This window comes from Triticum urartu, chromosome 2 (genome assembly GCF_003073215.2).
Source record: "Triticum urartu cultivar G1812 chromosome 2, Tu2.1, whole genome shotgun sequence".
Lineage (NCBI taxonomy): Eukaryota > Viridiplantae > Streptophyta > Magnoliopsida > Poales > Poaceae > Triticum > Triticum urartu.
In genome coordinates, this window is record NC_053023.1 from 748,328,649 (window position 1) to 748,355,372 (window position 26,724).

At 40.7% G+C, this 26,724-nt stretch overlaps 1 protein-coding gene across 1 annotated transcript; it reads left to right on the forward strand.

The window, feature by feature from the left end:
- Positions 1 to 7,929: 7,929 nt before the first annotated feature.
- On the forward strand, positions 7,930 to 10,354 carry LOC125538537. The gene is made up of 3 exons (XM_048701821.1): positions 7,930 to 8,310; positions 9,748 to 9,834; positions 10,053 to 10,354. Exons 1-3 carry the CDS (start codon positions 7,930 to 7,932, stop codon positions 10,080 to 10,082), a joined length of 498 nt encoding a protein of 165 aa, XP_048557778.1. The 3' UTR covers positions 10,083 to 10,354.
- Positions 10,355 to 26,724: the final 16,370 nt, after the last annotated feature.

Here is a 26,724-nt window from a genome sequence, read left to right on the forward strand (position 1 = left end):
ACGAACTACACGATCTTTGTGCTAGGCTTAGGATTGGGTCTTGTCCATCACATCATTCTCCTAATGATGTGATCCCGTTATCAACGACATCCAATGTCCATGGTCAGGAAACCGTAACCATCTATTGATCAACGAGCTAGTCAACTAGAGGCTTACTAGGGACATGGTGTTGTCTATGTATCCACACATGTATCTGAGTTTCCTATCAATACAATTATAGCATGGATAATAAACGATTATCGTGAACAGGGAAATATAAATAATAACCAATTTATTATTGCCTCTAGGGCATATTTCCAACAGTCTCCCACTTGCACTAGAGTCAATAATCTAGTTCACATCGCCATGTGATTAACACTCACAGGTCACATCACCATGTGACCAACATCCAAAGAGTTTACTAGAGTCAATAATCTAGTTCACATCACTATGTGATTAACACTCAATGAGTTCTGGGTTTGATCATGTTGCTTGTGAGAGAGGTTTTAGTCAACGGGTCTGAACCTTTCAGATCCGTGTGCGCTTTACAAATCTCTATGTCATCTCCTAGATGCAGCTACCACGCTCTATTTGGAGCTCTTCCAAATAACTGTTCTACTATACGAATCCAGTTTACTACTCAGAATAATCTGGATTAGTGTCAAAGTTTGCATCGGCGTAACCCTTTACGACGAACTCTTTTACCACCTCCATAATCGAGAAAATTCCTTAGTCCACTAGTTACTAAGGATAACTTTGACCGCTGTCCTGTGATCCATTCTTGGATCACTCTTGTACCCCTTGACTGACTCATGGCAAGGCACACTTCAGGTGCGGTACACAGCATAGCATACTGTAGAGCCTATGTCTTAAGCATAGGGGACGACCTTCGTCCTTTCTCTCTATTCTGCCGTGGTCGAGCTTTAAGTCTTAACTTCATACCTAATAACTCAGGCAAGAACTCCTTCTTTGACTGATCCATCTTGAACACCTTCAAGATCATGTCAAGGTATGTGCTCATTTGAAAGTACTATTAAGCGTTTTGATCTATCCTCATAGATCTTGATGCTCAATGTTCAAGTAGCTTAATCCAGGCTTTCCATTGAAAAACACTTTTCAATAACTCTGCATGCTTTCCAGAAATTCTACGTCATTTCTGATTAACAATATGTCAACAACATATACTCATCAGAAATTCTATAGTGCTCCCACTCACTTCTTTGGAAATACAAGTTTCTCATAAACTTTGTATACACCCAAATCTTTGATCATCTCATCAAAGCATACATTCCAACTCCGAGATGCTTACTCCAGTCCTTAGAAGGATTGCTGGAGCTTTGCATACTTATTAGCATATTTCAGGATTGACAAAACCTTCCGGTTGTATCACATACAACCTTTCCTCAAAAATCGTCGAGGAAACAATGTTTTGACATCCTATCTGCAAGATTTCATAAATAATGCAGTAATCGCTAATATAATTCCAACAGACTCTCAGCATCGCTACGAGTGAGAAAGTCTCACCGTAGTCAACTCCTTGAACTTGTCGGGAAACACCTTAACGACAAGTCGAGCTTTCTCAATGGTGACACTTTACCATCATTGTCCGTCTTCCTTTTAAAATCCATCTGTACTTAACAGTCTTACGACCATCAAGTAGTTCTTCCAAAGTCTACACTTTGTTTTCATACATGGATCCTCTCTCGGATTTTTATGGCCTCGAGCCATTTATCAGAATCCAGGTCCACCATCGCTTCTCCACAGCTCGTAGGTTCATTGTTGTCTAGCAACATGACTTCCAAGACAGGATTACGTACCACTCTGAAGTAGTACGCATCCTTGTCATCCCACGAGGTTTGGTAGTGACTTGATCTGAAGTTTCATGATCACTATCACAAGCTTCCACTTCAATTGGTTAGGTGCCACAGGAACAACTTCCTGTGCCCTGCCACACACTAGTTGAAGAGACGGTTTAATAACCTCATCAAGTCTCCACCATCCTCCCACTCAATTCTTTCGAGAGAAACTTTTCCTCGAGAAAGGACCCGATTCTAGAAACAATCCCTTATTGCTTTCGAATCTGAGACAGGAGGTATACCCAACTATTGTGGGTATCCTATGAAGATGCATTTATCCGCTTTGGGTTCGAGCTTATCAGCCTGAAACTTTTTCACATAAGCGTCGCAGCCCCAAACTTTTAAGAAATGACAGCTTAGGTTTCTCTAAACCATAGTTCATATGGTGTCCTCTCACCGGAATTACGTGGTGCCCTATTTAAAATGAATGTGGTTGTCTCTAATGCCTAACCCATAAACTATTGTGGTAATTCGATAAGAGACATCATGGTATGCATCATATCCAATAGGGTGCAGTTATGATGTTCGGACACACCATCACACTATGGTGTTCCAGGCTGTATCAGTTGTGAAACAATTTCCACAATGTCTTAATTCTGTGCCAAACTCGTAATTCAGATATTCATCTCTATGATCATATCATAGATCTTTTATCCTCTTGTCACGACGATCTTTCAACCTCACCCTGAATTAGTTGAACCTTTCAATAATTCAGACTCGTGATTCATCAAGTAAATATACTCAACATCTACTCAAATCATCCGTGAAGTAAGAACATAACGATATCCACTACACGCCTCAGCACTCATTGGACTGTACACATCAAAATGTATTACTTCCAACAAGTTGCTTTCTAGTTCCATTTTACTGAAAACGAGGCTTTCAGTCATCTTGCCCATGTGGTATGATTTGCATGTCTCAAGTGATTCAAAATCAAGTGAGTCCAAATGGTCCATTTGCATGGAGTTTCTTCATGCATATACACCAATAGACATGGTTCGCGTGTCTCAAACTTTTCAAAAACGAGTGAGCCCAAAGATCCATCAACATGGAGCTTCTTCATGCGTTTTATACCGATATGACTTACGTGGCAGTGCCACAAGTAGGTGGTACTATCATTACTATCTTATATCTTTTGGCATGAACATGTGTATCACTACGATCGAGATTCAATAAACCATTCATTTTAGGTGCAAGACCATTGAAGGTATTATTCAAATAAACAGAGTAACCATTATTCTCCTTAAATGAATAACCGTATTGCGATAGACATAATCCAATCATGTCTATGCTCAACGCAAACACCAAATAACAATTATTTAGGTTTAACACCAATCTCGATGGTAGAGGGAGCGTGCGATGCTTGATCATATCAACATTGGAAACACTTCCAACACATATCGTCAGCTCACCTTTAGCTAGTCTCCGTTTATTCCGTAGCTTTTATTTCGAGTTACTAACACTTAGCAACCGAACCGGTATCTAATACCCTGGTGCTACTAGGAGTACTAGTGAAGTACACATCAACACAATGTATATCCAATATACTTCTATCGACTTTGCCAGCCTTCTCATCTACCAAGTATCTAGGGTAATCCTGCTCCAGTGGTTGTTCCCCTTATTACAGAAGCACTTAGTCTCGGGTTTGGGTTCAACCTTGGGTTTCTTCACTAGAGCAGCAGTTGAATTGCCGTTTCATGAAGTATCCCTTCTTGCCCTTGCCCTTCTTGAAACTAGTGGTTTCACCAACCATCAACAATTGGTGCTCCTTCTTGATTTCTGCTTTCGCGGTGTCAAACATCGCGAATATCTCAAGGATCATCATATATGTCCCTGATACATTATAGTTCATCACGAAGCTCTAGCAGCTTGGTGGCAATGACTTCAGAGAACTATCACTATTTCATTTGGAAGATCAACTCCCACTTGATTTAAGCGATTGTTGTACTCAGACAATCTGAGCACAAGCTCAACAATTGAGCTTTTCTCCCTTAGTCTGCAGGCTAAGAAAATCGTCGGAGGTCTCATACCTTTTGACGTGGGCACGATCCTGAAATCCCAATTTCAGCCCTCGAAACATCTCACATGTTTCGCGACGTTTCAAAAACGTCTTCGGTGCCTCAACTCTAAACCGTTTAACTGAACTATCACGTAGTTATCAAATGCGTATGTCAGATGTTCGCAACATCCACAGACGACGTTCGAGGTTCAGCACACTGAGCGGTGCATTAAGGACATAAGCCTTTTATGAAGCAATGAGGACAATCCTCAGTTTACGGACCTAGTCCGCATAATTGCTACTATTAACTTTCAACTAAATTTTCTCTAGGAACATATCTAAACAGTAGAACTGAAGCGCGAGCTACGACATAATTTGCAAAATCCTTTTTGACTATGTTCAGGATAAACAAGTTCATCTTATGAACTCCCAATCAGATAGACATCCCTCTAGTCATCTAAGTGATTACATGATCCGAGTCAACTAGGCCGTGTCCGATCATCACGTGAGACGGACTAGTCATCATCGGTGAACATCTTCATGTTGATCGTATCTACCATACGACTCATGCTCGACCTTTCGGTCTCTTGTGTTCCGAGGCCATGTCTGTACATGCTAGGCTCGTCAAGTCAACCTAAGTGTTTCGCGTGTGTAAATCTGTCTTACACCCGTTGTATGTGAACGTAAGAATATATCACACCCGATCATCACGTGGTGCTTCGAAACGACGAACTTTCGCAACGGTGCACAGTTAGGGGGAACACTTTCTTGAAATTTTAATGAGGGATCATCTTATTTACTACCGTCGTTCTAAGCAAATAAGATGTATAAACATGATAAACATCACATGCAATCAAATAGTGACATGATATGGCCAATATCATATTGCTCCTTTTGATCTCCATCTTCGGGGCTCTATGATCATCATCGTCACCGGCATGACACCATGATCTCCATCATCATGATCTCCATCATCGTGTCTTCATGAAGTTGTCTCGCCAACTATTACTTCTACTACTACAGCTAACGGTTAGCAATAAAGTAAAGTAATTACATGACGTTTATGTTGACACGTAGGTCATAAATAAATTAAGACAGCTCCTATGGCTCATGTCGGTTGTCATATTCATCGACATGCAAGTCGTGATTCCTATTACAAGAACATGATCATCTCATACATCACATATATCATTCATCACATCCTTTGGCCATATCACATCACATAGCATACCCTGCAAAAACAAGTTAGACGTCCTCTAATGGTTGTTTGCATGTTTTACGTGGCTGCTATGGGTTTCTAGCAAGAACGTTTCTTACCTACGCAAAAACCACAACGTGATATGCCAATTGCTATTTACCCTTCATAAGGACCCTTTTCATCGAATCCGATCTGACTAAAGTGGGAGAGACAGACACCCGCCAGCCACCTTATGCAACTAGTGCATGTCAGTCGGTGGAACCAGTCTCACGTAAGAGTACGTGTAAGGTTGGTCCGGGCCGCTTCATCCCACAATGCCGCCGAATCAAGATTGGACTAGTAACGGTAAGCATATTGAACAAAATCAACGCCCACAACTACTTTGTGTTCTACTCGTGCATAGAATCTACACAATAGACCTAGCTCATGATGCCACTGTTGGGGAACGTAGCAGAAATTCAAAATTTTCCTACGTGTCACCAAGATCTATCTATGAAGAGACCAGCAACGAGGGGAAGGAGAGTGCATCTACATACCCTTGTAGATCGCTAAGCGGAAGCGTTCAAGTGAACGGGGTTGATGGAGTCGTACTCGTCATGATCCAAATCACCGATGACCAAGTGCCGAACGGACGGCACCTCCGCGTTCAACACACGTACAGCCCGGTGACGTCTCCCACGCCTTGATCCAGCAAGGAGAGAGGGAGAGATTGAGGAAGACTCCATCCAGCAGCAGCACAACGGCGTGGTGGTGATGGAGGAGCGTGGCAATCCTGCGTGTCTTAATTTATTTATGACCTGCGTGTCTTAATTTGATTGCATGTGATGTTTATCATGTTTATACATCTTATTTGCTTAGAACGACGGTAGTAAATAAGATGATCCCTCATTAAAATTTCAAGAAAGTGTTCCCCTAACTGTGCACCGTTGCGAAAGTTCGTCGTTTCGAAGCACCAGGTGATGATCGGGTGTGATAGATTCTTACGTTCGAATACAACGGGCGTTGACGAGCCTAGCATGTACAGACATGGCCTCGGAACACATGCAAAACACTTAGGTTGACTTGACGAGCCTAGCATGTACAGACATGGCCTCGGAACACAAGAGACCGAAAGGTCGAGCATGAGTCGTATGGTAGATACGATCAACATGAAGATGTTCACCGATGATGACTAGTCCGTCTCACGTGATGATCGGACACGGCCTAGTTGACTCGGATCATGTAATCACTTAGATGACTAGAGGGATGTCTATCTGAGTGGGAGTTCATAAGATGAACTTAATTATCCTGAACATAGTCAAAAGGTCTTCGCAAATTATGTCGTAGCTCGCGCTTCAGTTCTACTGTTTAGTTATGTTCCTAGAGAAAATTTAGTTGAAAGTTGATAGTAGCAATTATGCGGACTAGGTCCGTAAACTGAGGATTGTCCTCATTGCCTCATAGAAGGCTTATGTCCTTAATGCACCGCTCAGTGTGCTGAACCTCGAACGTCGTCTGTGGATGTTGCGAACATCTGGCATACACGTTTTGATAACTACGTGATAGTTCAGTTAAACGGTTTAGAGTTGAGGCACCGAAGACGTTTTGAAACGTCGCGAAACATATGAGATGTTTTGAGGGCTGAAATTGGGATTTCAGGCTCGTGCCCACGTCAAGAGGTATAAGACCTCCGACAATTTTCTTAGCCTGCAAACTAAGGGAGAAAAGCTCAATTGTTGAGCTTGTGCTCAGATTGTCTGAGTACAACAATCATTTGAATCAAGTGGGAGTTGATCTTCCAGATGAGATAGTGATGTTTCTCCGAAGTCATTACCACCAAGCTGCTAGAGCTTCGTGATGAACTATAATGTATCAGGGACATATATGATGATCCTTGAGATATTCGCGATGTTTGACACCACAAAAGTAGAAATCAACACTACAAGAAAATTAAGATATTGTGACGAAAATCCTTGTGACGATGGTTGACTACATCACAAAAATATCTAATGTGTGATGTTTTGGAGGTCGCGTCACTGATTCTTGTAAAAACAGTGACGGTTAATGTCATTGAATTACCTAAGCAGCTGAGTGCCACCTGGCTGCCAATTTCTATGACGTTTCATAATTTCCATGATGACCTACTACAGTCACTGATTATTACAACTGTGTGACGCTCATTTTTTTCATCGTGTAACTACTAGCAGTGGAACCCACCATAGAAGCTTCACGGGTTATTGAGCAGTAGGACCCACGCGTCAGCGTATTTTTTGTGTGACCCATGTGTGATTTTTTTGAGAAATAGGACCCATGTCTGAATGCTGGTGGTTGGACCTGCCATAGTAATTTCATAGGTTATTGAGCGATGCAAATTTTTTAATAGTTTGGGTTGCTTACCACATTTATGTCACGTGGTAAGTGATGCAATTATTTTTGTTCAATATAATACAAAAAAGTAGTGGCAAGAAAAAAGCTTATTCGTGTTGTTCGTGAACCCACGGCGCTGTAGTTGTTTCGTTCTATCTCAAAAAAGGGAATATACAGGAACACAACATACATGATACATGGTACGTGGTACATGCTTTTTATTTTTATTTTATCAGATTACATATACATGGGACCTCGTACATGTTTTTTACTTTTATTTTATCAGATTATATACATGGTACAAGGTACGTGACGTTTTTTAATCTTTTGATCAGGTGATCAGATTATACACTGATCGCAAAAAAAAGATCAGATTATACACTGATCGCAAAAAAAGATCAGATTATACACGTACATGCCCGCAAAAAAAAAAGATTATACACATACTATTTTTTGTGTTAAAAAACCCCACTATTTTTTTTGACGTGAGCGTGCCAAACCCCTTTTTTTAAGAATCGTTCCAAGTAGATTTGCTCTCCGGCGCGGAAAGAATGGAAACCCAAACTGATTTTAATTTGCTAGGCGGGGTTGGCAATTATTTTTGGAGCGATCCAATCTCGCACCGTCCTCTTGGTTTCTCAATCCCGATCCAATCTTCCAATCCCCTTCGCCGCTCCTCTCCCACGTTCCCACTCCCGTCCACCTCCGCCGCCCCCACCATCGACGCAACAACTGCAGCCACCGCCGTCATCGGGTCCCCGAGGAAGCCTCCTGCAACGGCGACAGTCGGGTCGGGAGGAAGAGCCCGCCGTGCGCCTGCTCTTCTCGACGCTCTCGGGACGCTCGTCCATGGCGTGATCTTCGCAGCAGCTCCCGCGTTTCTTCCCCGCCTCACTGTCGGATCAGTCGTCCAGGGACTCCACCCGCGCATGGTGAGGAGATCCCCTTTTCTGTCTATTTCCCCCTTTTTTTAGGATATTGAGTGAACTTTTGATGTTTTGATCTACTGATGAACTAGGTGATGTGAAATTTGTGAACTAATTAGCTTACCATAAGTTAATGAACACTTAATTCATACTGCTAGAATTTTGTGATATATAGATCAGCACCTTCTGTGATTTGGGGACACTTTTTATGTGCCAAGCAGAAATATTCCAGCAGTTTGTTTGTGCAGTACATCAGTTTTAGTATCATCACTTTGAGAAATATATTATACTAGTGCAACCTGTATTCAAGGGCGGAGCCCCTAATGATTCGCCCCCCTCAATGAATTGGAGCACGTAATATCAGTAGGATACGAATTAATCACCGTATACTAATGGTTCTATGTATGCACCAAGGCCCCACTAAAAAAAGCCAATGATTAAGCTATTGCTGTATTTAGCTTCTCCATCTCGTTGCTCATGACCCAGCGTCGTAGTTTCTCTAAAAAAGCCTAGCACCGCACGTTAACTCAGATCGATGGGCCCATCATTGTGAAAGTGGATTCGCCCTATTCGTGTATGAGTGAGCACCGCACGTCGCCGATGGATTTTACGCCAGCTGCTACGGTGCTAGTCACGGGGGGCTCTTAATGCTGTCGCGATGCCAAGCTGATTTTTCCCAAGTAGATTGATCTTTAAATCTGAATGTATATAGGTGCACAGACCTACTAGTAGCTAGTTCATTTCAGTATGAATTTTAATCTACTAATCTGGTTTTCCTCATACATTGCATAATAGCAGCAAAATGAATCACTAATTTGGTGTATATCTTTTTAATCCGCGTCTGGTAATTCTGATTAGTCTAAATTCAATCAATACCCATTCACTTACTTGCGCATTTGTTAGCATATAATTCATGCTTGAGTTAACAATCCAATTCTAATGTTGGAGCAAACTTAGTTCGTGTTTGTTTAATATGGGTGAGCTGAGGCCCTAATGGTTGGATGTTAATCCAAAGACAGAAAAATGCCAAAATAAAAATACAAAACTTACAGTTGGCACATCCTTACATAACTTTGTTATGACACAAGAACGAAGGGAAGGACACAAACAATAATTGATACCAGATATTATGTGATGTTTTATCTTTTATGCGATCATATTTTGCTTCACCTCCTCATGTCTAAATCCTAGCTTCGCCCATGCTTATATTTGCATTCTAAGTTTGTTACTTTATCACATTCATGTGTGCATTAGGAAAGTAAATATTCACATGTAGAATGGTTGTAGAATGGCTACATCGGTTAAGGTCCAAGTCCAAACAAATTTAAGCAAAATTCATTTAGTTTGTGTTGATAACCATAGGATGGAAGGTATTTTGGCAATTCATTTGGTTCTATTCCCTGTCATCTTTTGCAGCTTCACATACTACAATCATGCTATTAGTTTTGTAGATTGAGGGAAAGGATGGCATTTCTTGAGGAAGATAAAGGCATGGTTGATGCGTATGCTAGGCCAAGGGATGCACATATTGTAAGTTCTTTATCCATTATAACTCTAGCTCTTGGTTATGCATGTTCTTTAACCATTATAACTAATTTATGGGTTTATTGTTTTATTGGCCCTTCCGCATGCATGCCTAAGGCATTTAATAATGTACTTTTCTATTTTAGATTCCTAATTTGATACATTGTTGTGTTTTTTTTTCATCTAATGAAGATGCAATGCTATTGTGTTTCGCTAATTCATAGGCATTGGGAGGACTTAATTGTGAGACTTGAAGCACAAGAGAGAGTGCTTGAAGAGATGGAGAAGAAACAACAAGAAGAATTTGAAGCTGTGAAGAAGAGCCAACAAGACAAGAGTGAAGCCGGGGGAAAGAAGCAACATGAAATGGATAAACTATGGCTTTTTCTCTCAAGTGCTCAAGCAACTTTAGTCTGAGTCCAAACCTGTGTGACTGATTTGTGGTTATCTAAATGGTACTTTGCAACTTGTCTATTGTAGCGAGTGCTAAAACTTGTGAATTTGGCAAAGATGATTGCACTTATAATGTGATTTGTCTTCTATTTAAACTTATAATGTGATTTTGATCTAATTTATTTATATATTATGCATTTGGAATATACTGGATTTGGCTGTTCATTGTAATTAAGTTTTGAAATGAATTAAATATATCATGATGATGTCAACTCAATCAATGAATATTATGCTAGTTCAATGAAAACAATTCGGACGTTTACAGCTATGCTGATGTGGAATCACATCAGTGACGTTGCTCTGACATTGCATGGCATATTTTCATACAGCATGTGACGTTTATTGGCCGTCACAGGAATACCAAGTCCATGACATTGTAGAAAACGTCATCGAAGGTCCCATTTTGAATGACATTTAGTGTGCGCGCTGTCACTATGAGTAATCTGTGACGGGGATTCTGTGACGATGCTCGTGACGCTGATAAATTGTCACTGTAGTGTATTTCATGACATTTTTTGACATTCCACGACATTCTTTGGCTCGTCATAGTAGGCCCGATCTCTTGTAGTGCAAGAAGGAGCATCAATTGTTGATGGTTGGTGAAACCACTAGTTTCAAGAAGGGCAAGGGCAAGAAGGGATACTTCATGAAACGGCAAATCAGCTGCTGCTCTAGTGAAGAAACCCAAGGTTGAACCCAAACCCGAGACTAAGTGCTTCTGTGATAAGGGGAACAGCCACTGGAGCAGAATTACCCTAGATACTTGGTAGATTAGAAGGCTGGCAAGTTCGATAGAAGTATATTGGATATACATTGTGTTGATGTGTACTTTACTAGTACTCCTAGTAGCACCAGGGTATTAGATACCGGTTCGGTTGCTAAGTGTTAGTAACTCGAAATAAAAGCTATGGAATAAACGAAGACTAGCTAAAGGTGAGCTGACGATATGTGTTGGAAGTGTTTCCAATGTTGATATGATCAAGCATCGCACGCTCCCTCTACCATCGAGATTGGTGTTAAACCTAAATAATTGTTATTTGGTGTTTGCGTTGAGCATAGACATGATTGGACTATAATTATCGCAATACGGTTATTCATTTAAAGAGAATAATAGTTACTCTGTTTATTTGAATAATACCTTCAATGGTCTTGCACCTAAAATGAATGGTTTGTTGAATCTCGATCGTAGTGATACACATGTTCATGCCAAAAGATATAAGATAGTAATGATAGTACCACCTACTTGTGGCACTGCCACATAAGTCATATCGGTATAAAACGCATGAAGAAGCTCCATGTTGATGGATCTTTGGGCTCACTCGTTTTTGAAAAGTTTGAGACATGCGAACCATGTCTATTGGTGTATATGCATGAAGAAACTCCATGCAAATGGACCGTTTGGACTCACTTGGTTTTGAATCACTTGAGACATGGAAATCATACCACATGGGCAAGATGACTGAAAGCCTCGTTTTCAGTAAAATGGAACCAGAAAGCAACTTGCTGGAAGTAATACATTTTGATGTGTACAGTCCAATGAGTGCTGAGGCGTGTAGTGGATATCGTTATGTTCTTACTTCACAGATGATTTGAGTAGATGTTGAGTATATTTACTTGATGAATCATGAGTCTGAATTATTGAAAGGTTCAAGTAATTTCAGGGTGAAGTTGAAAGATCATCGTGACAAGAGGATAAAATATCTATGATATGATCATAGAGATGAATATCTGAATTACGAGTTTGGCACAAAATTAAGACATTGTGGAAATTGTTTCACAACTAATACAGCCTGGAACACCATAGTGTGATGGTGTGTCCGAACATCATAACTGCACCCTATTAGATATGATGCATAACATGATGTCTCTTATCGAATTACCATGATAGTTTATGGGTTAGGCATTAGAGACAACCACATTCACTTTAAATAGGGCACCACGTAATTCCGATGAGATGACACCATATGAACTATGGTTTAGAGAAACCTAAGCTGTCATTTCTTAAAAGTTTGGGGCTGCGACGCTTATGTGAAAAAGTTTCAGGCTGATAAGCTCGAACCCAAAGTGTATAAATGCATCTTCATAGGGCACCCAAAACAGTTGGGTATACCTCTTGTCTCAGATCCGAAAGCAATAAGGGATTGTTTCTTGAATCAGGTCCTTTCTCGAGGAAAAGTTTCTCTCGAAAGAATTGAGTGGGAGGATGGTGGAGACTTGATGAGGTTATTAAACCGTCTCTTCAACTAGTGTGTGGCAGGGCACAGGGAGTTGTTCCTGTGGCGTCTACACCAATTGAAGTGGAAGCTTATGATAGTGATCATGAAACTTCAGATCAAATCACTACCAAACCTCGTGGGATGACAAGGATGCGTACTACTTCAGAGTGGTACGTAATCCTGTCTTGGAAGTCATGTTGCTAGACAACAATGAACCTACGAGCTATGGAGAAGCGATGGTGGGCCTGGATTCCAAAATGGCTCGAGGCCATATAATCCGAGAGAGGATCCATATATGAAAACAAAGTGTAGACTTTGGAAGAACTACTTGATGGTCGTAAGGCTGTTAGGTACATATGGATTTTAAAAGGAAGACGGACAATAATGGTAAGTATCACCATTAAGAAAGCTCGACTTGTCGTTAAGATGTTTTCCGACAAGTTCAAGGAGTTGACTATGGTGAGACTTTCTCACTCGTAGCGATGCTAAGAGTCTGTTGGAATTATATTAGCGATTACTACATTATTTATGAAATCTTGCAGATAGGATGTCAAAACATTGTTTCCTCGACGATTTTCTTGAGGAAAGGTTGTATGTGATACAACCGGAAGGTTTTGTCAATCCTGAAAGATGCTAATAAGTATGCAAAGCTCCAGCAATCCTTCTGAGGACTGGAGTAAGCATCTCGGAGTTGGAATGTATGCTTTGATGAGATGATCAAAGATTTTGGGTGTATACAAAGTTTATGAGAAACTTGTATTTCCAAAGAAGTGAGTGGGAGCACTATAGAATTTCTGATGAATATATGTTGTTGACATATCATAGATCAGAAATGACGTAGAATTTCTGGAAAGCATATAGGGTTATTTGGAAAGTGTTTTTCAATGAAAAACCTGGATTAAGCTACTTGAACATTGAGCATCAAGATCTATAAGGATAGATCAAAACGCTTAATGGTACTTTCAAATGAGCGCATACCTTGACATGATCTTGAAGGTGTTCAAGATGGATCAGTCAAAGAAGGAGTTCTTGCCTGAGTTGTAAGGTATGAAGTTAAGACTTAAAGCTCGACCACGACAGAATAGAGAGAAAGGACGAAGGTCGTCCCCTATGCTTAAGACGTAGGCTCTATAGTATGCTATGCTGTGTACCGCACCTGAAGTGTGCCTTGCCATGAGTCAGTCAAGGGGTACAAGAGTGATCCAAGAATGGATCACAGGACAGCGATCAAAGTTATCCTTAGTAACTAGTGGACTAAGGAATTTTCTCGATTATGGAGGTGGTAAAAGAGTTCGTCGTAAAGGGTTGCGCCGATGCAAACTTTGACACTAATCCAGATTATTCTGAGTAGTAAACTGGATTCGTATAGTAGAACAGTTATTTGGAATAGCTCCAAATGTAGCGTAGTAGTTGCATCTACAAGATGACATAGAAATTTGCGAAGTACATACGGATCTGAATGTTGCAGACCCGACTGAAACCTCTCTCACAAGCATAACTGGATTATTGACTCTAGTGCAAGTGGGAGACTGTTGGAAATATGCCCTAGAGGCAATAATAAATTAGTTATTATTATATTTCCTTGTTCATGATAATCGTTTATTATCCATGCTAGAATTGTATTGATAGGAAACTCAGATACATGTGTGGATACATAGACAACACCATGTCCCTAGTAAGCCTCTAGTTGACTAGCTCGTTGATCAATAGATGGTTACGGTTTCCTGACCATGGACATTGGATGTCGTTGATAACGGGATCACATCATTAGGATAATGATGTGATGGACAAGACCCAATCCTAAGCCTAGCACAAAGATCGTGTAGTTCGTATGCTAAAGCTTTTCTAATGTCAAGTATCATTTCCTTAGACCATGAGATTGTGCAACTCCCGGATACCGTAGGAGTGCTTTGGGTGTGCCAAACGTCACAACATAACTGGGTGGCTGTAAAGGTGCACTACGGGTATCTCCGAAAGTGTCTGTTGGGTTGGCACGAATCGAGACTGGGATTTGTCACTCCGTGTGACGGAGAGGTATCTCTGGGCCCACTCGGTAGGACATCATCATAATGTGCACAATGTGATCAAGGAGTTGATCACGGGATGATGTGTTACAGAACGAGTAAACAGACTTGCCGGTAACGAGATTGAACAAGGTATCGGGATACCGACGATCGAATCTCGGGCAAGTATCGTACCGATAGACAAAGGGAATTGCATACGGGATTGATTAAGTCCTTGACATCGTGGTTCATCCGATGAGATCATCGTGGAACATGTGGGAACCAACATGGGTATCCAGATCCCGTTGTTGGTTATTGACCAGAGAACGTCTCGGTCATGTCTGCATGGTTCCCGAACCCGTAGGGTCTACACACTTAAGGTTCGATGACGCTAGGGTTATAAAGGAAGTTTTGTATGTGCTTTCCGAATGTTGTTCGGAGTCCCGGATGAGATCCCGGACATCAGAGGAGTTCCGGAATGGTCCGGAGGTAAAGATTTATATATGGGAAGTCCTGTTTTGGTCACCGGAAAAGTTTCGGGTTTTATCGGTAACGTACCGGGACCACCGGGAGGGTCCCGGGGGTCCACCAAGTGGGGCCACCAGCCCCGGAGGCTTGCATGGGCCAAGAGTGGTAAGGGACCAACCTCTGAGTGGGCTGGTGCGCCTCCCACAAGGCCCAAGGCGCAGCTTGGAGGAGAAGGGGTAACCCTAGGCTCAGATGGGCCTAAGGCCCACCCTAAGGGGCGCCCCCCTCTCCCCCTCTTGGCCGCCCCCCTTTTCCCATCTAGGGCTGCCGCCCCCCCTAGGGTGGGAACCCTAGAGGGGGCGCACCCTCCTCCTCTCCTCCTATAAATAGTGGGGTATTGGGCTGCCCAATACACGCGATTTGATCTCTCCTTGGTGCAGCCCTACCTCTCTCCTCCTCGTCTCTTGCGGTGCTTGGCGAAGCCCTGCAGGATTGCCATGCTCCTCCACCACCACCACGCTGTTGTGCTGCTGCTGGATGGAGTCTTCCTCAACCTCTCCCTCTCTCCTTGCTGGATCAAGGCATGGGAGACGTCACCGGGCTGTACGTGTGTTGAACGCGGAGGTGCCGTCCGTTCGGCACTAGGATCTCAGTGATTTGGATCACGACGAGTACGACTCCTTCAACCCCGTTCTCTTGAACGCTTCCTCTTAGCGATCTACAAGGGTATGTAGATGCACTCTCCTTCCCCTCGTTGCTGGTCTCTCCATAGATAGATCTTGGTGACACATAGGAAAATTTTGAATTTCTGCTACGTTCCCCAACAGTTTAATTTATCAATGCTCGCTAGGCAGGCTTGGCATCTATTACAGAATCCGGAGAGTGTGCGCGAGGTTGCTGAGGGGTATATATTACCCGGACGGCACGATCTTGACTGCACATCTAGGCAACGGCCCAAGCCAGGTTTGGAGAGCTATAATTGAAGGTCGTGATATATTGCAACAGGGGCTGATCCATCGCATTGGCAATGGACAAAGCACGCGAGTCTGGGAGGACAACTGGTTACCTAGACCAGAGATAAAGAGGCCTTATGGTTGCCTGAGTAATGAGCCACCGACCTTTGTCTCTGAATTGATCAACATGACATCGGCCACCAGGGATAAACAGAAGATTCAAACGTCTTTCCTTAATATGGACGCTAAGATCATTCTGGGTATCCCCCTTTGCACAATGAATGTGAGTGATTTTTGGTGTTGGAGCTATGAAAAGAATGGGATTTTCTCTGTTAGATCCGCATATCGCATGCTTGTCAGCACAAGGCAGCGACGGGAATTATGGCTGGAAAACAGGCCGGGTTCATCTAATGTAGCAGCGGAAGAAAAGCAATGGAAGAGATTATGGAAAACAGAAGTTCCTGGGAAAGTACGTATGTTTCTTTGGAGACTATCGAAAAATTCTATACCAACTAATGATGTTCGCGCACATAGGCATATGTTAGACTCAGGTGCCTGTGGGCTATGCGGGGCTCCAGATTCATGGAGACACTCCCTTCTGGAGTGCACAATGCCAAGATGCACATGGGCGTTGGTGGATGATGAGCTGGCGCAAACCCTAGCGACTATCGCTGAACCACATGCTAAACATTGGTTATTCACTCTGATTGACTCTCTATCACATGAGGCGTTTGTGAAGCTAGCAATAACACTATGGGCGATTTGGGCGGCTCGAAGGAAAGCTATACATGAAGGTATATTTCAAAGTCCACAAGCTATCCACGGATTCATAAACAGATATCTTTCAGAGCTGAAAATGCTGGCGGAACCACAGAAACAACAGCAGCGCGCAACTTCGACATCTACTACAACAATCCAACGGCCAAAAGCTCCACCACAGGGTCATGCAAAAATTCATGTTGATGCCGCATGTCGGAAGGGACTGGGAGGATCAGTTGCTGTTGTTTGCCGGGACGAAACCGGTGCTTATCTAGGGAGCTCGGCCCTCGTGATAGCAGGGGTAGACGACCCGGAAATTCTGGAAACGATTGCATGTCGGGAAGGTCTCGCTCTAGCCCAGGATCTTAACATCTCCAACGTCGTGGTTGCTTCAGACTCCAAAGGTGTAGTGCAAGCGATTAACAGCAAAAGTCGGGGAAATAGTGGTGCCATTATTTTTGAGATACATAGTAGAGTTTTTTTTTTAAATTGTGTTTTTGTCATTGAAGGTCGTGCCGTCAATGTAGAGGCACATAGATTAGCCAAGCATGCTTTTTCGTCATGTCGTGGGCGATATATTTGACTGGGCCAACCCCATGACCATAGATGTATTCCACTTAATGTGGCTTTTCATGAATAAAGCTTGGTTACTCCCTCAAAAAAAAAGCTATTTTACTGCAATGCTTGGTTCACTGTAGCAATTTACTCTGGCGTAGTTACCAAAATGTGAGCACATTTCAAAAAAGGGAACATTTTTTGAAACGCGAACATTTTTTCAAATTTAGTGAACATCTGTTTAAAAAGCGAACAGTTTTTGGGAAAACATGAACAACTCTTGGAAGGCTTTTTGAAAACTGTGAACAGTTTTTGCAATTCCTAACATTTTTTGAAAATCCAGGTATTTTTACAAATTTTTGAACAGTACTTGAAGACCGAACCTATTTTTAAAATATGAACACTTTTCAAAATAAAAAGAATTCAAAATGCAAGCATTTTTTGAAAATTCAGGAACAAATATTAAATAATGGAAACATTTATTGAATTGGTGAATAGAATTTTAAAAAATGAAACATTGTTTTAAATCACCGAGCATTTTTTGAAAATCCCCAAACAAATTTTGAATAATGGAATTGTTTTTGAGTTGTGAACAGAATTAAGAAAATGATACATTCTTTCAAATTCATGAACATTTATTTCAATTTGTGAAAAAAATTAAAAAATATGAACATTTTTTTAATTCTGAACAATATCTGAAAATATCAAACAATTTTTGAAAAGCGAATATTTTTTGAAATCCATAATTGTTTTTCAAAATTTCCAAAGTATTTTTAAAAAGAAAAGAAAGCCCAATAAAGAAAAAAACTTCATGAACCTTCTAGAAGGTTCCCAAAACTGGGTAGGAACCTTCTAACAGGTTCTTGAAAGCCGGATACTGTAGTACCTTACTTTTCTAAGCTATCTATGCAAAATGGGTTGGCCCATCCAGTCACTGTGCCGCTCGCCCTGTGTGTAACGCCAATAGTTTGCCGTAATATGCAGCAAATAGGAAATGCGGCTAGTGTGTGGCATGGACGTTTTCAGTGTCTAGTAGGGTAAAGGGTACATGCCCTAAGACAACGATCTTCATGCTTCCAAAAAAAAAACCACAATCTTCAAATCTGACCTTTATACAAACTAAAAAAAAAATCTGACCTTTATATGTCAGTGGTGGGTCCGAAGACAACGACCGGTCACCCCTCATTTCTCTGTAGAGAGAGCAGCACGCAATAGCGTAGAGGTACTGTAGCGATCAGTTGTATTGTAGAGATCGAGTTTCACTATAGAGGTTGGTTTTCACTATAGTGGTTTACTGCAATGCTTGGTTCACCGTAGCACGGTTAAAAAAAAAAGCCAATTACACCAGTGGTGCTAGAACTTGGCGCAAACAGTCACTTTGGTGCTAGAACTTGTGGTATATATTGAACTGGTGAAACAACTTGGCTCAGGCGTGCAAATACGGTGCAAATCACGTTGGATACGAAAAGACCGATGACTTGGCGCGCCATCATGGCATGGGGCCCGTTGTCAGTGAGTAGAAAGCAGAGAGGAATGAGTGTGGCTTTTTTTGTGAAAACCCCCTGATTTTTTTATTTCTCATAAAAAAGCCCCTGTCTACACCTCAGAATGCATTTTATTTTTCCGCTTCAATGACTCATGGGTCCCGGGTTTCAGTACAGGAAAATTAACCGGGAAAAATAAGCCCCACGGGTCGAACTCATGAACTACAGCAAGAATGCTAGCCGACTTAAACCACTCCATCGATAGTACTCTTTTGTACAATATCGATAACAGTCCTTGTAGTATACAAAAAAAAAAATGGGTTGCACGTGAGGCTTAAATGGGTTGCAAATAGTGCTGCCCATTTTGCTCGCACTAGGTTTTTTTATGATATTTGTAAAACGTATGTAATAAAAATAATGTTTGAATATTCATGATTTATAAATATTATAATTTTTTGTGAGGATATAAATAGTATACATAACAATGATGATTAGTACATAAAAACATTTAAATGTACACCCATGTATTATATAAAAATGTTTATTAAATAAAAACATTTAAAATATTTATATTAAATAAATATGTTTAGTGAATACAAAAAAATTATACAGTTGCAGCTTATATTTAAATTATACAAAATGATGAATACAAACCTTTACTAAATATTCACCTGTGTATAATTTTAACTCATGAGTTATATTCAAAAAGGTTATATATTTTATATATTAGCCATGATTAAGTATTCATGCGAACATTTTATATACAAATGTGTGTATAATTATTGAATTTTTTAATTATACAAACAATTTTATTTGTATGTATATAATTGTATTATACAAACATTTTTATTTTCAATTTTATTTTTAAATTACGTGTATTTATATTGTATTGTTTTGAATTGTATAAAAAATCATAATTCGTAAATATTATTTCATATATATTAATATTTTGGTAAATAATGCCTGATTTTTTTAAAATAAGTTAGTTAGTTTGTATGTATATAATATTTATATGTCACAAATATTTGAACTTTATTTTTATTATAGAGATTAGAATTTACATACCTTCTACAAATTTCTAAAAGATACGAGCAGATGCAAATGGCCGCATTGACAGCAGGTTATTTCAGCTCCTAGAACGCCTTCGTTATTTACTAAAAATAAAAAAGGGAGTGCCTTCGTTCAACTACATTATGCGTAGTTATCCTTCTAAGACATGAATGTGTTACGGGTGAATTTGTTATTATAGACTATTTGCTATTTACGGTTCGATGGTTCGAGGCGGAGCTCTCTTTATGTTTTATTTTTTTCAGAAAAATCGAGATGCCACCTCACCAATAACGACAGGGTTTTTTTTTTTGCTAAAAAATCGAGGTTGTTTTCGCAAAAAGTGGCCACACGCCCCCTCTCATCTATCGAGTCACTGACAGCAGGCCCCACGCCAAGCTGGCATGCCTAGTCAGCGGTCCAGGCGTACACAATCAATATTTGCACCGTATTTGCACGCTTGAGCCAAGTTATTGCACCAGTTTAATGTATACCGCAAGATCTAGCACCAAAGTGACCGTTTGCACCAAGTTCTGGCATCACCGGTGTAATTGACTCTTAAAAAATGTGACCACCTTTGAAAAAAGTGAATGTTTTTTGGAACATGACCATTTTCCAAGTTTTGTGAACGCATGTTTAACATGCGAACAAATTTTGAAATTTTGAACATTGTTTGGAAAAAAAAAGTGAATTTCAAGTTTTTACTTATTTTATTCTTATTTCTTCTTATTATCTTTTGGTCCTTACTTTTTTGGTCATCGTATATAAGAAAATTATAGTGTTTTCAAGAATATGTCTGTGGTTCATTTAAAAAAGATTCTCTGTATTCGAGAAACCATTCAACGCATATATATACCTATTAATAAAGAACGGTGTGTTTCTTCAATTTTTTGGTCCATCACGCTGATTTTTTGACCATCCATGCATATAATGGTTGGAGTAAGGACTTCCCGAACTTACGGGTCCCACATTGTTATGGGCCACGTGATGCACGCGTGGGCTTCGTGCTCCTATATATGTGCGTAATCTAGCTGGAACCTCGGCAGTCAGGACCATTCTCAACTTTACCGGCATGATAAACAAACATCTCCTACAGTTGTCTAACCGAGTATATGAGAATGCGCAAGCTACGACCAAGATGACAATAGGACCATACCAGGGAGATGTCTGTTGTGGCGCCAAGGCCGCAGGCTACATCAGAACCATCCTTGCACTTTTCTGGAGAGATTACAATTTCCTCGTCGTCGCTTATTTTGTTAGGGTGCTTGCCGTTTTGGGGGATGGGTGTGTTGTTTCCTTAACGCAAATCTGGCATCTTCTCCAGTAGAAAGAGTGTGATCGGTGCTGCATCAACGACATCCAAGGTTGGTTGAGAACGCCACTGAGTATAGGACTGTGACCTAGGCTAAATATGATTTGTTATTGAAGAATAACACGTGGTAGTTTTGAGTACTTTCAATTTTTTTTGCTACTTTCAAAATTCTTCCAATAGTTAGATTTTTTCTAGCTGCATATTTTTTTTGTATCTATTAGAACGCACGGGCATGTTTGCTTGTATCTAAAAAATGCTTGCCGTTTCTTTAAAAGGTCCATCACATATTTAGAAGATATATTCAGCATGTACTTGAAATTTTCTAGAACGCATTGAAAGTTCATAGTGTATTAAAACAAAATTGTCCATTTTTTAAAATATATAGTTGAACACTTTTTCAAAATCACATTGACATTGTTTGTATTTTTCGAAAATACATGGATATTTTATTTTTATATGCATAAATGTTTTATATCGTAGAAATATATTTTACCTGTTTTTATTACTGAAAATTGACACAGGTGCGGACGAGAAACAGTGCACACAGACTGTGTGCCCCCACCCCCCCGCCCCCCCCCTCTTCATATCCTCCAAGGGAAAAGGCGGTAGGGTTTCTTCCTCCCGTTAGTGACGCCGCTGATTTGCCTGGTCTCATGTGGCCTTAGGGCCATGTGGGCGCGGTGGATCCCGACCCTTGTTGACGGAAGGGCTCCGTTTTTAGCTCTTTCTTTGAGTTACGAAGCGCTTCTGGCACGCTGTAGGCGATATATTGCATGCTGTCGTTGCCAGTGAAAAAGCCCAACTAAATTCACGCCATGTATAAATTACTGAAAGGCCCAACGACTCCACACGAAGAAAACTACCGAAGTAGCATGACAAAAATAATTTGTACTACTAGTAAACCCTAAGCCCAGGAAGGAGAGCAGAGCACCCCAATCGACCAGGCGGTAGCCGGCGTCACTCCGTCTTTTCGGGACATACCGGAGCGACCACGACCGCGACTCGCGTTGCGACTGCGGCCATCAGGGGGCGTCTCCATGGAGAGAAAATTGGATAGTTACCACTTTAAACGTTGGGCTTCGCAAGAACGCCACTCTCAAGATGGGTTTCTCAAAAATGACATCCAGATCGTGGACCTCTTGATTACTATGCCGTTTACTCCCTTTTTCAGTTTTTCCTTTAGTTTTTCCATTTATCTGCACCTAAAAGGACTAGACTACCCCTAGATGTGTACACGTACCTGGTTGCATCATGTGGGCAGTCAAAGTTGCTGTGTTGCCTCACGCACCGCCGCCGAGCCTAGAAAACGGCCAATAACACTGCACGCAGGCGCAAATCGCCTTGTTGCCTATTCCCTGGACGGAGCAGCGGTCGTCGACTCACCGAAGGAGCCCTTCAAGGGATAACCTTTAGTTCGTTCTCAAAAGAAAATATTGTAGGCCGGTATAAACAAGGGTTCGTTGTGTATTTTGGACAAATACCACCAGGCACTTTAAGAACTAGATGATACCTCGCACGTTGTTGTGGGAATATTTTGCAACATATTTCAATGTGATTCGTTGTATGAATAATGAATAACTGAAGTGATAATATAAAAAGCTAAAACTGAAAATACATATAATTTATTATGTTTGATTACTATATAATTGTAATTTTTTTATTAAATCTAAATAGCATAGTAGAATGAAAATTCTCTTAGATGTTTGCATGTTGAGATGAGTCTTTTTTTCATGCATGTTTAATGATGAAGTGACATGCTTGCATGTTGGGAGATGACCTTTTCTCATGCATGCTATGAGATGATGTGGCATGCTTGCATATTGAGAGAAATAGCTAGTGGGGACTAGCTATTTAGATATAGAAGATGTCCATCCTTAATTTAAAATGATCATTGCATGCAAAAAATGTTTATTGTGTATTTAAAAATGTTCATAAAATTTTAAAAATTCCATCTTGTATTAAAAATGTCTATCATGTATTTAAAAATGTACAGTATTTGTTTGCAAAATATTCATTGTTTATTCTGAAAATATTCATCTTGTAATAAAACATGCCCATCATGTATTTTGAAAAACAATCACCGTGTATTAAAAATGATCGTTGAGTATTAAAAAATGTTCTCCATGTATTAATAAATATGTGCCTTGTTTAAGGAAGTTTCATCAAATATGTTCAAAAAGAATCGTCATGTATCGTCTATTAAAAAATGTTTAACAGGTCAAAAAATGCTGATAGTTTATATAAAAAACTCCATTTTTATATTAAAAAATTATCATGTATTTGAAAATTGTTCATCATAGAATACATAATGTTATTATGAATTGAAAAATTGCTTGGCGTGTATTTACAAAATATTCTTGTATTTTTCTAAAAAACATTAACATGTGTTTTAAAATATTATCATGCAATTTAAAGAAAATATTAATGCGTATTAAAAATCTATATACATGATAAATAGTTTTATAAAGTACCATGAACATTTAATGTATTTAACCAAACAAAGTAAAGAAAACAGAAGAGAAAAAATAGAAGAAGGAGTGCATTGCATGTATGTGTTGCTCGAAGGGGAGACACTCACGCCGAGCAATATTAGACATACATAAATAGTTCTACAAGATTAACATAATGAGCCAAATGGATAAATATGATTGGAGATGAGGGGAGAACGGGCCCACCCCCTAAAATTTAGAGGGGGGAGATGTTATTGTTAGGAAGTTTACGTAAAGTTTAAGTAACCCTTCGTAGATGTAGGATTTTCACACTCGCGTGTCCCGTTACGATGTTGGGCCTGGCTTATGTGCAGGATGTTGTAGGTGAGCGGGGCATCGAGCTTGCTACAAGCGACACATAGACGCACCTCTGCACTGCACCCGCAACCTTCTCACATGTCATGCGCGACACTGTTAGGTGGTCCAATATTGTTTGTTCAGGATGATGGCTCGCCCAAGAAAAATGACAACGGCTCTCGGTGCTACAATATTGTTTGTTCAGGATAATAGCTCGCCCAAGACAAATGACAATGGCTTCGGTGCTACAATAGAGGCTAGAAAGCTCGCCGGCAGACGAATGATGGGTCACAACCCACACATTTTCCACAAATTGGTGTGAGCAAAGAGTGTTTTCACAATGTATGTTTGTAAAAAAAACTGAACTTGCAGTTGCTTTGTTCGAAAAAACTGTCTTGAAATTATTAGGAGCTCCGGTGCTACAAAGAGATATTCCTGGGAGTCTACAAAAGTTAAGAGCTGCAAAATGCCTTTTTTTTACAATCACCCTGGGGCGTTCCCCACCTGAATATAGTGTTCAAGAGTTTCCCACACCAACTTTTACTATAATTTAGAATTGAGATGAGGTTCAGCTACCCCCTCCCCCACCTCTGCATTTCTATATGATGAAGAATAAAATGAGTTAGGTCGCGCATTTAGTTTCCATGTATATGACCTTTGTGATACACATAGATCGTCTTGTATGAATGCATGGCTGCAATGTTCACACATGTTCTGCTGTTCACGCAATGCATTGCATGCAATGTGTCATGCATGTTCTGATGGTCATCAACTAATCTACATAAAGAAAGCATGATTAACATATTATAGGCAGACACCTATAAATTAAAGTTGTGTCTAGCAACCAATACATCAACCCAGAGGTTATGATGATATGTGGGCACAGACAATAGAGAATTAACATATGGATATTTTTCAAGGCTTATGTGTGACTTGGGATATTAGAAGACAATTGAGACGTTATATGAAGCTTGACTGGGAAGTGGTTTGTGTGTGAGATGGGTTCCGCCAATGTGATTATTGTCTGCTGCTCATGGTCAATGGCAGTACTTGTGATCAAGTGGCCCTATTTTATAGCAGGACGACATGCTGCACCATGGTTCATCTCATCAGTGACACACGAAAACACCACACAACCAAAGAGCTGAGGTCGTGTAGTTTGGTGAGCCCATTGTCAAGATGTAGGGGCTGCCCTGTTGTGAGGAGGCCCAATATTGTTTGTTCAGAACTTTAGCCGGCCAAGACAAATGGTACTAGCTACTGCGGCCGCATTAGAGGCCGCCAGCCCACACATTCTCCACAAAATGGTATAAGTGCATAAGAGTATTTCCACAATGTACGTTTTGTTTCATTTTTTTCTGCAACATGAATGTGCTTTGTTCGAAATAATTGTCCTAAAGTTATTAGGAGCTCCTGATGAACTACAAAGTCGTATCCCTTGAATTCTAGAAAAACTAAGAACATGCAAAATGTAATCGACATAGTGTTCAAGAGGTTCCCATGCCAATTTCTATTATAATTTACCCCCAGCTTGGCATCTCTATAGGATTAAGAATTAAATGGGTTATGTTTGTACGTAAGATCCCGTATCAAAAGCAATCACCAGCACACAACCATACGTACGGGACAAAGCCCCTGCCCAAAGGCGATCTAGGGTTCTCCTTCACCATCATCCTCCTCCGCTGGTAGATCGCCGGCCTCCTCCTCCCCCGTCGGCTCCGCTGGTGGGTGTGTGCGGGCAGGCCCCAATCTACCCATGGGAGCCATATTTCCCTCTCTTAGTCGATAGCACAGTCATGCGAAGTGAACAAGATGGTCATACATCTTGGTCCTCCGACTCCAATTCCGAACGACGAAGGTTGGATAGTCTCGGCCTCTTTGGAGAGCATGTGAGTATTGTGTTCCCCAACTCCGTCTGGTCAGTAGTGGGGCATTCTATAGGCCCTCGGCATCGTTTCCTTTTATGAGACGGAGATTTACTACATTGATCACGACTGTCGGCGTCTCCTGGTCAACATCGATGACTTATAGGTCGCAACTTCTACAAGCTCTTGTGTTTAAGAAAGTTTGCTCTGTTGAGACAAAGACCAGAGGCAGCAACAAGCTTTGGTCTTGGCACCACCATTGGAACAGGAGGAAGAAGACTTCGGCACCCCCAAAATTTTGGATGTATTTTTTGAAGGAAATATGCCCTAGAGGCAATAATAATGTTATTATTTTATTTCCTTATATCATGATAAATGTTTATTATTCATGCTAGAATTGTATTATCCGGAAACATAATACTTGTGTGAATACATAGACAAACCAAACATCACTAGTATGCCTCTACTTGACTAGCTCGTTAATCAAAGATGGTTATGTTTCCTAACCATGAACAAAGAGTTGTTATTTGATTAACGAGATCACATCATTAGGTGAATGATCTGATTGACATGACCCATTCTATTAGCTTAGCACCCGATCGTTTAGTATGTTGTTATTGCTTTCTTCATGACTTATACATGTTCCTATGACTATGAGATTATGCAACTCCCGTTTGCCGGAGGAACACTTTGTGTGCTACCAAACGTCACAACGTAAATGGGTGATTATAAAGGAGCTCTACAGGTGTCTCCAAAGGTAGATGTTGGGTTGGCATATTTCGAGATTAGGATTTGTCACTCCGATTGTCGGAGAGGTATCTCTGGGCCCTCTCGGTAATGCACATCACATAAGCCTTGCAAGCATTGCAACTAATATGTTAGTTGTGAGATGATGTATTACGAAACGAGTAAAGAGACTTGCCGGTAACGAGATTGAACTAGGTATTGGATACCAACGATCGAATCTCGGGCAAGTAACATACCGATGACAAAGG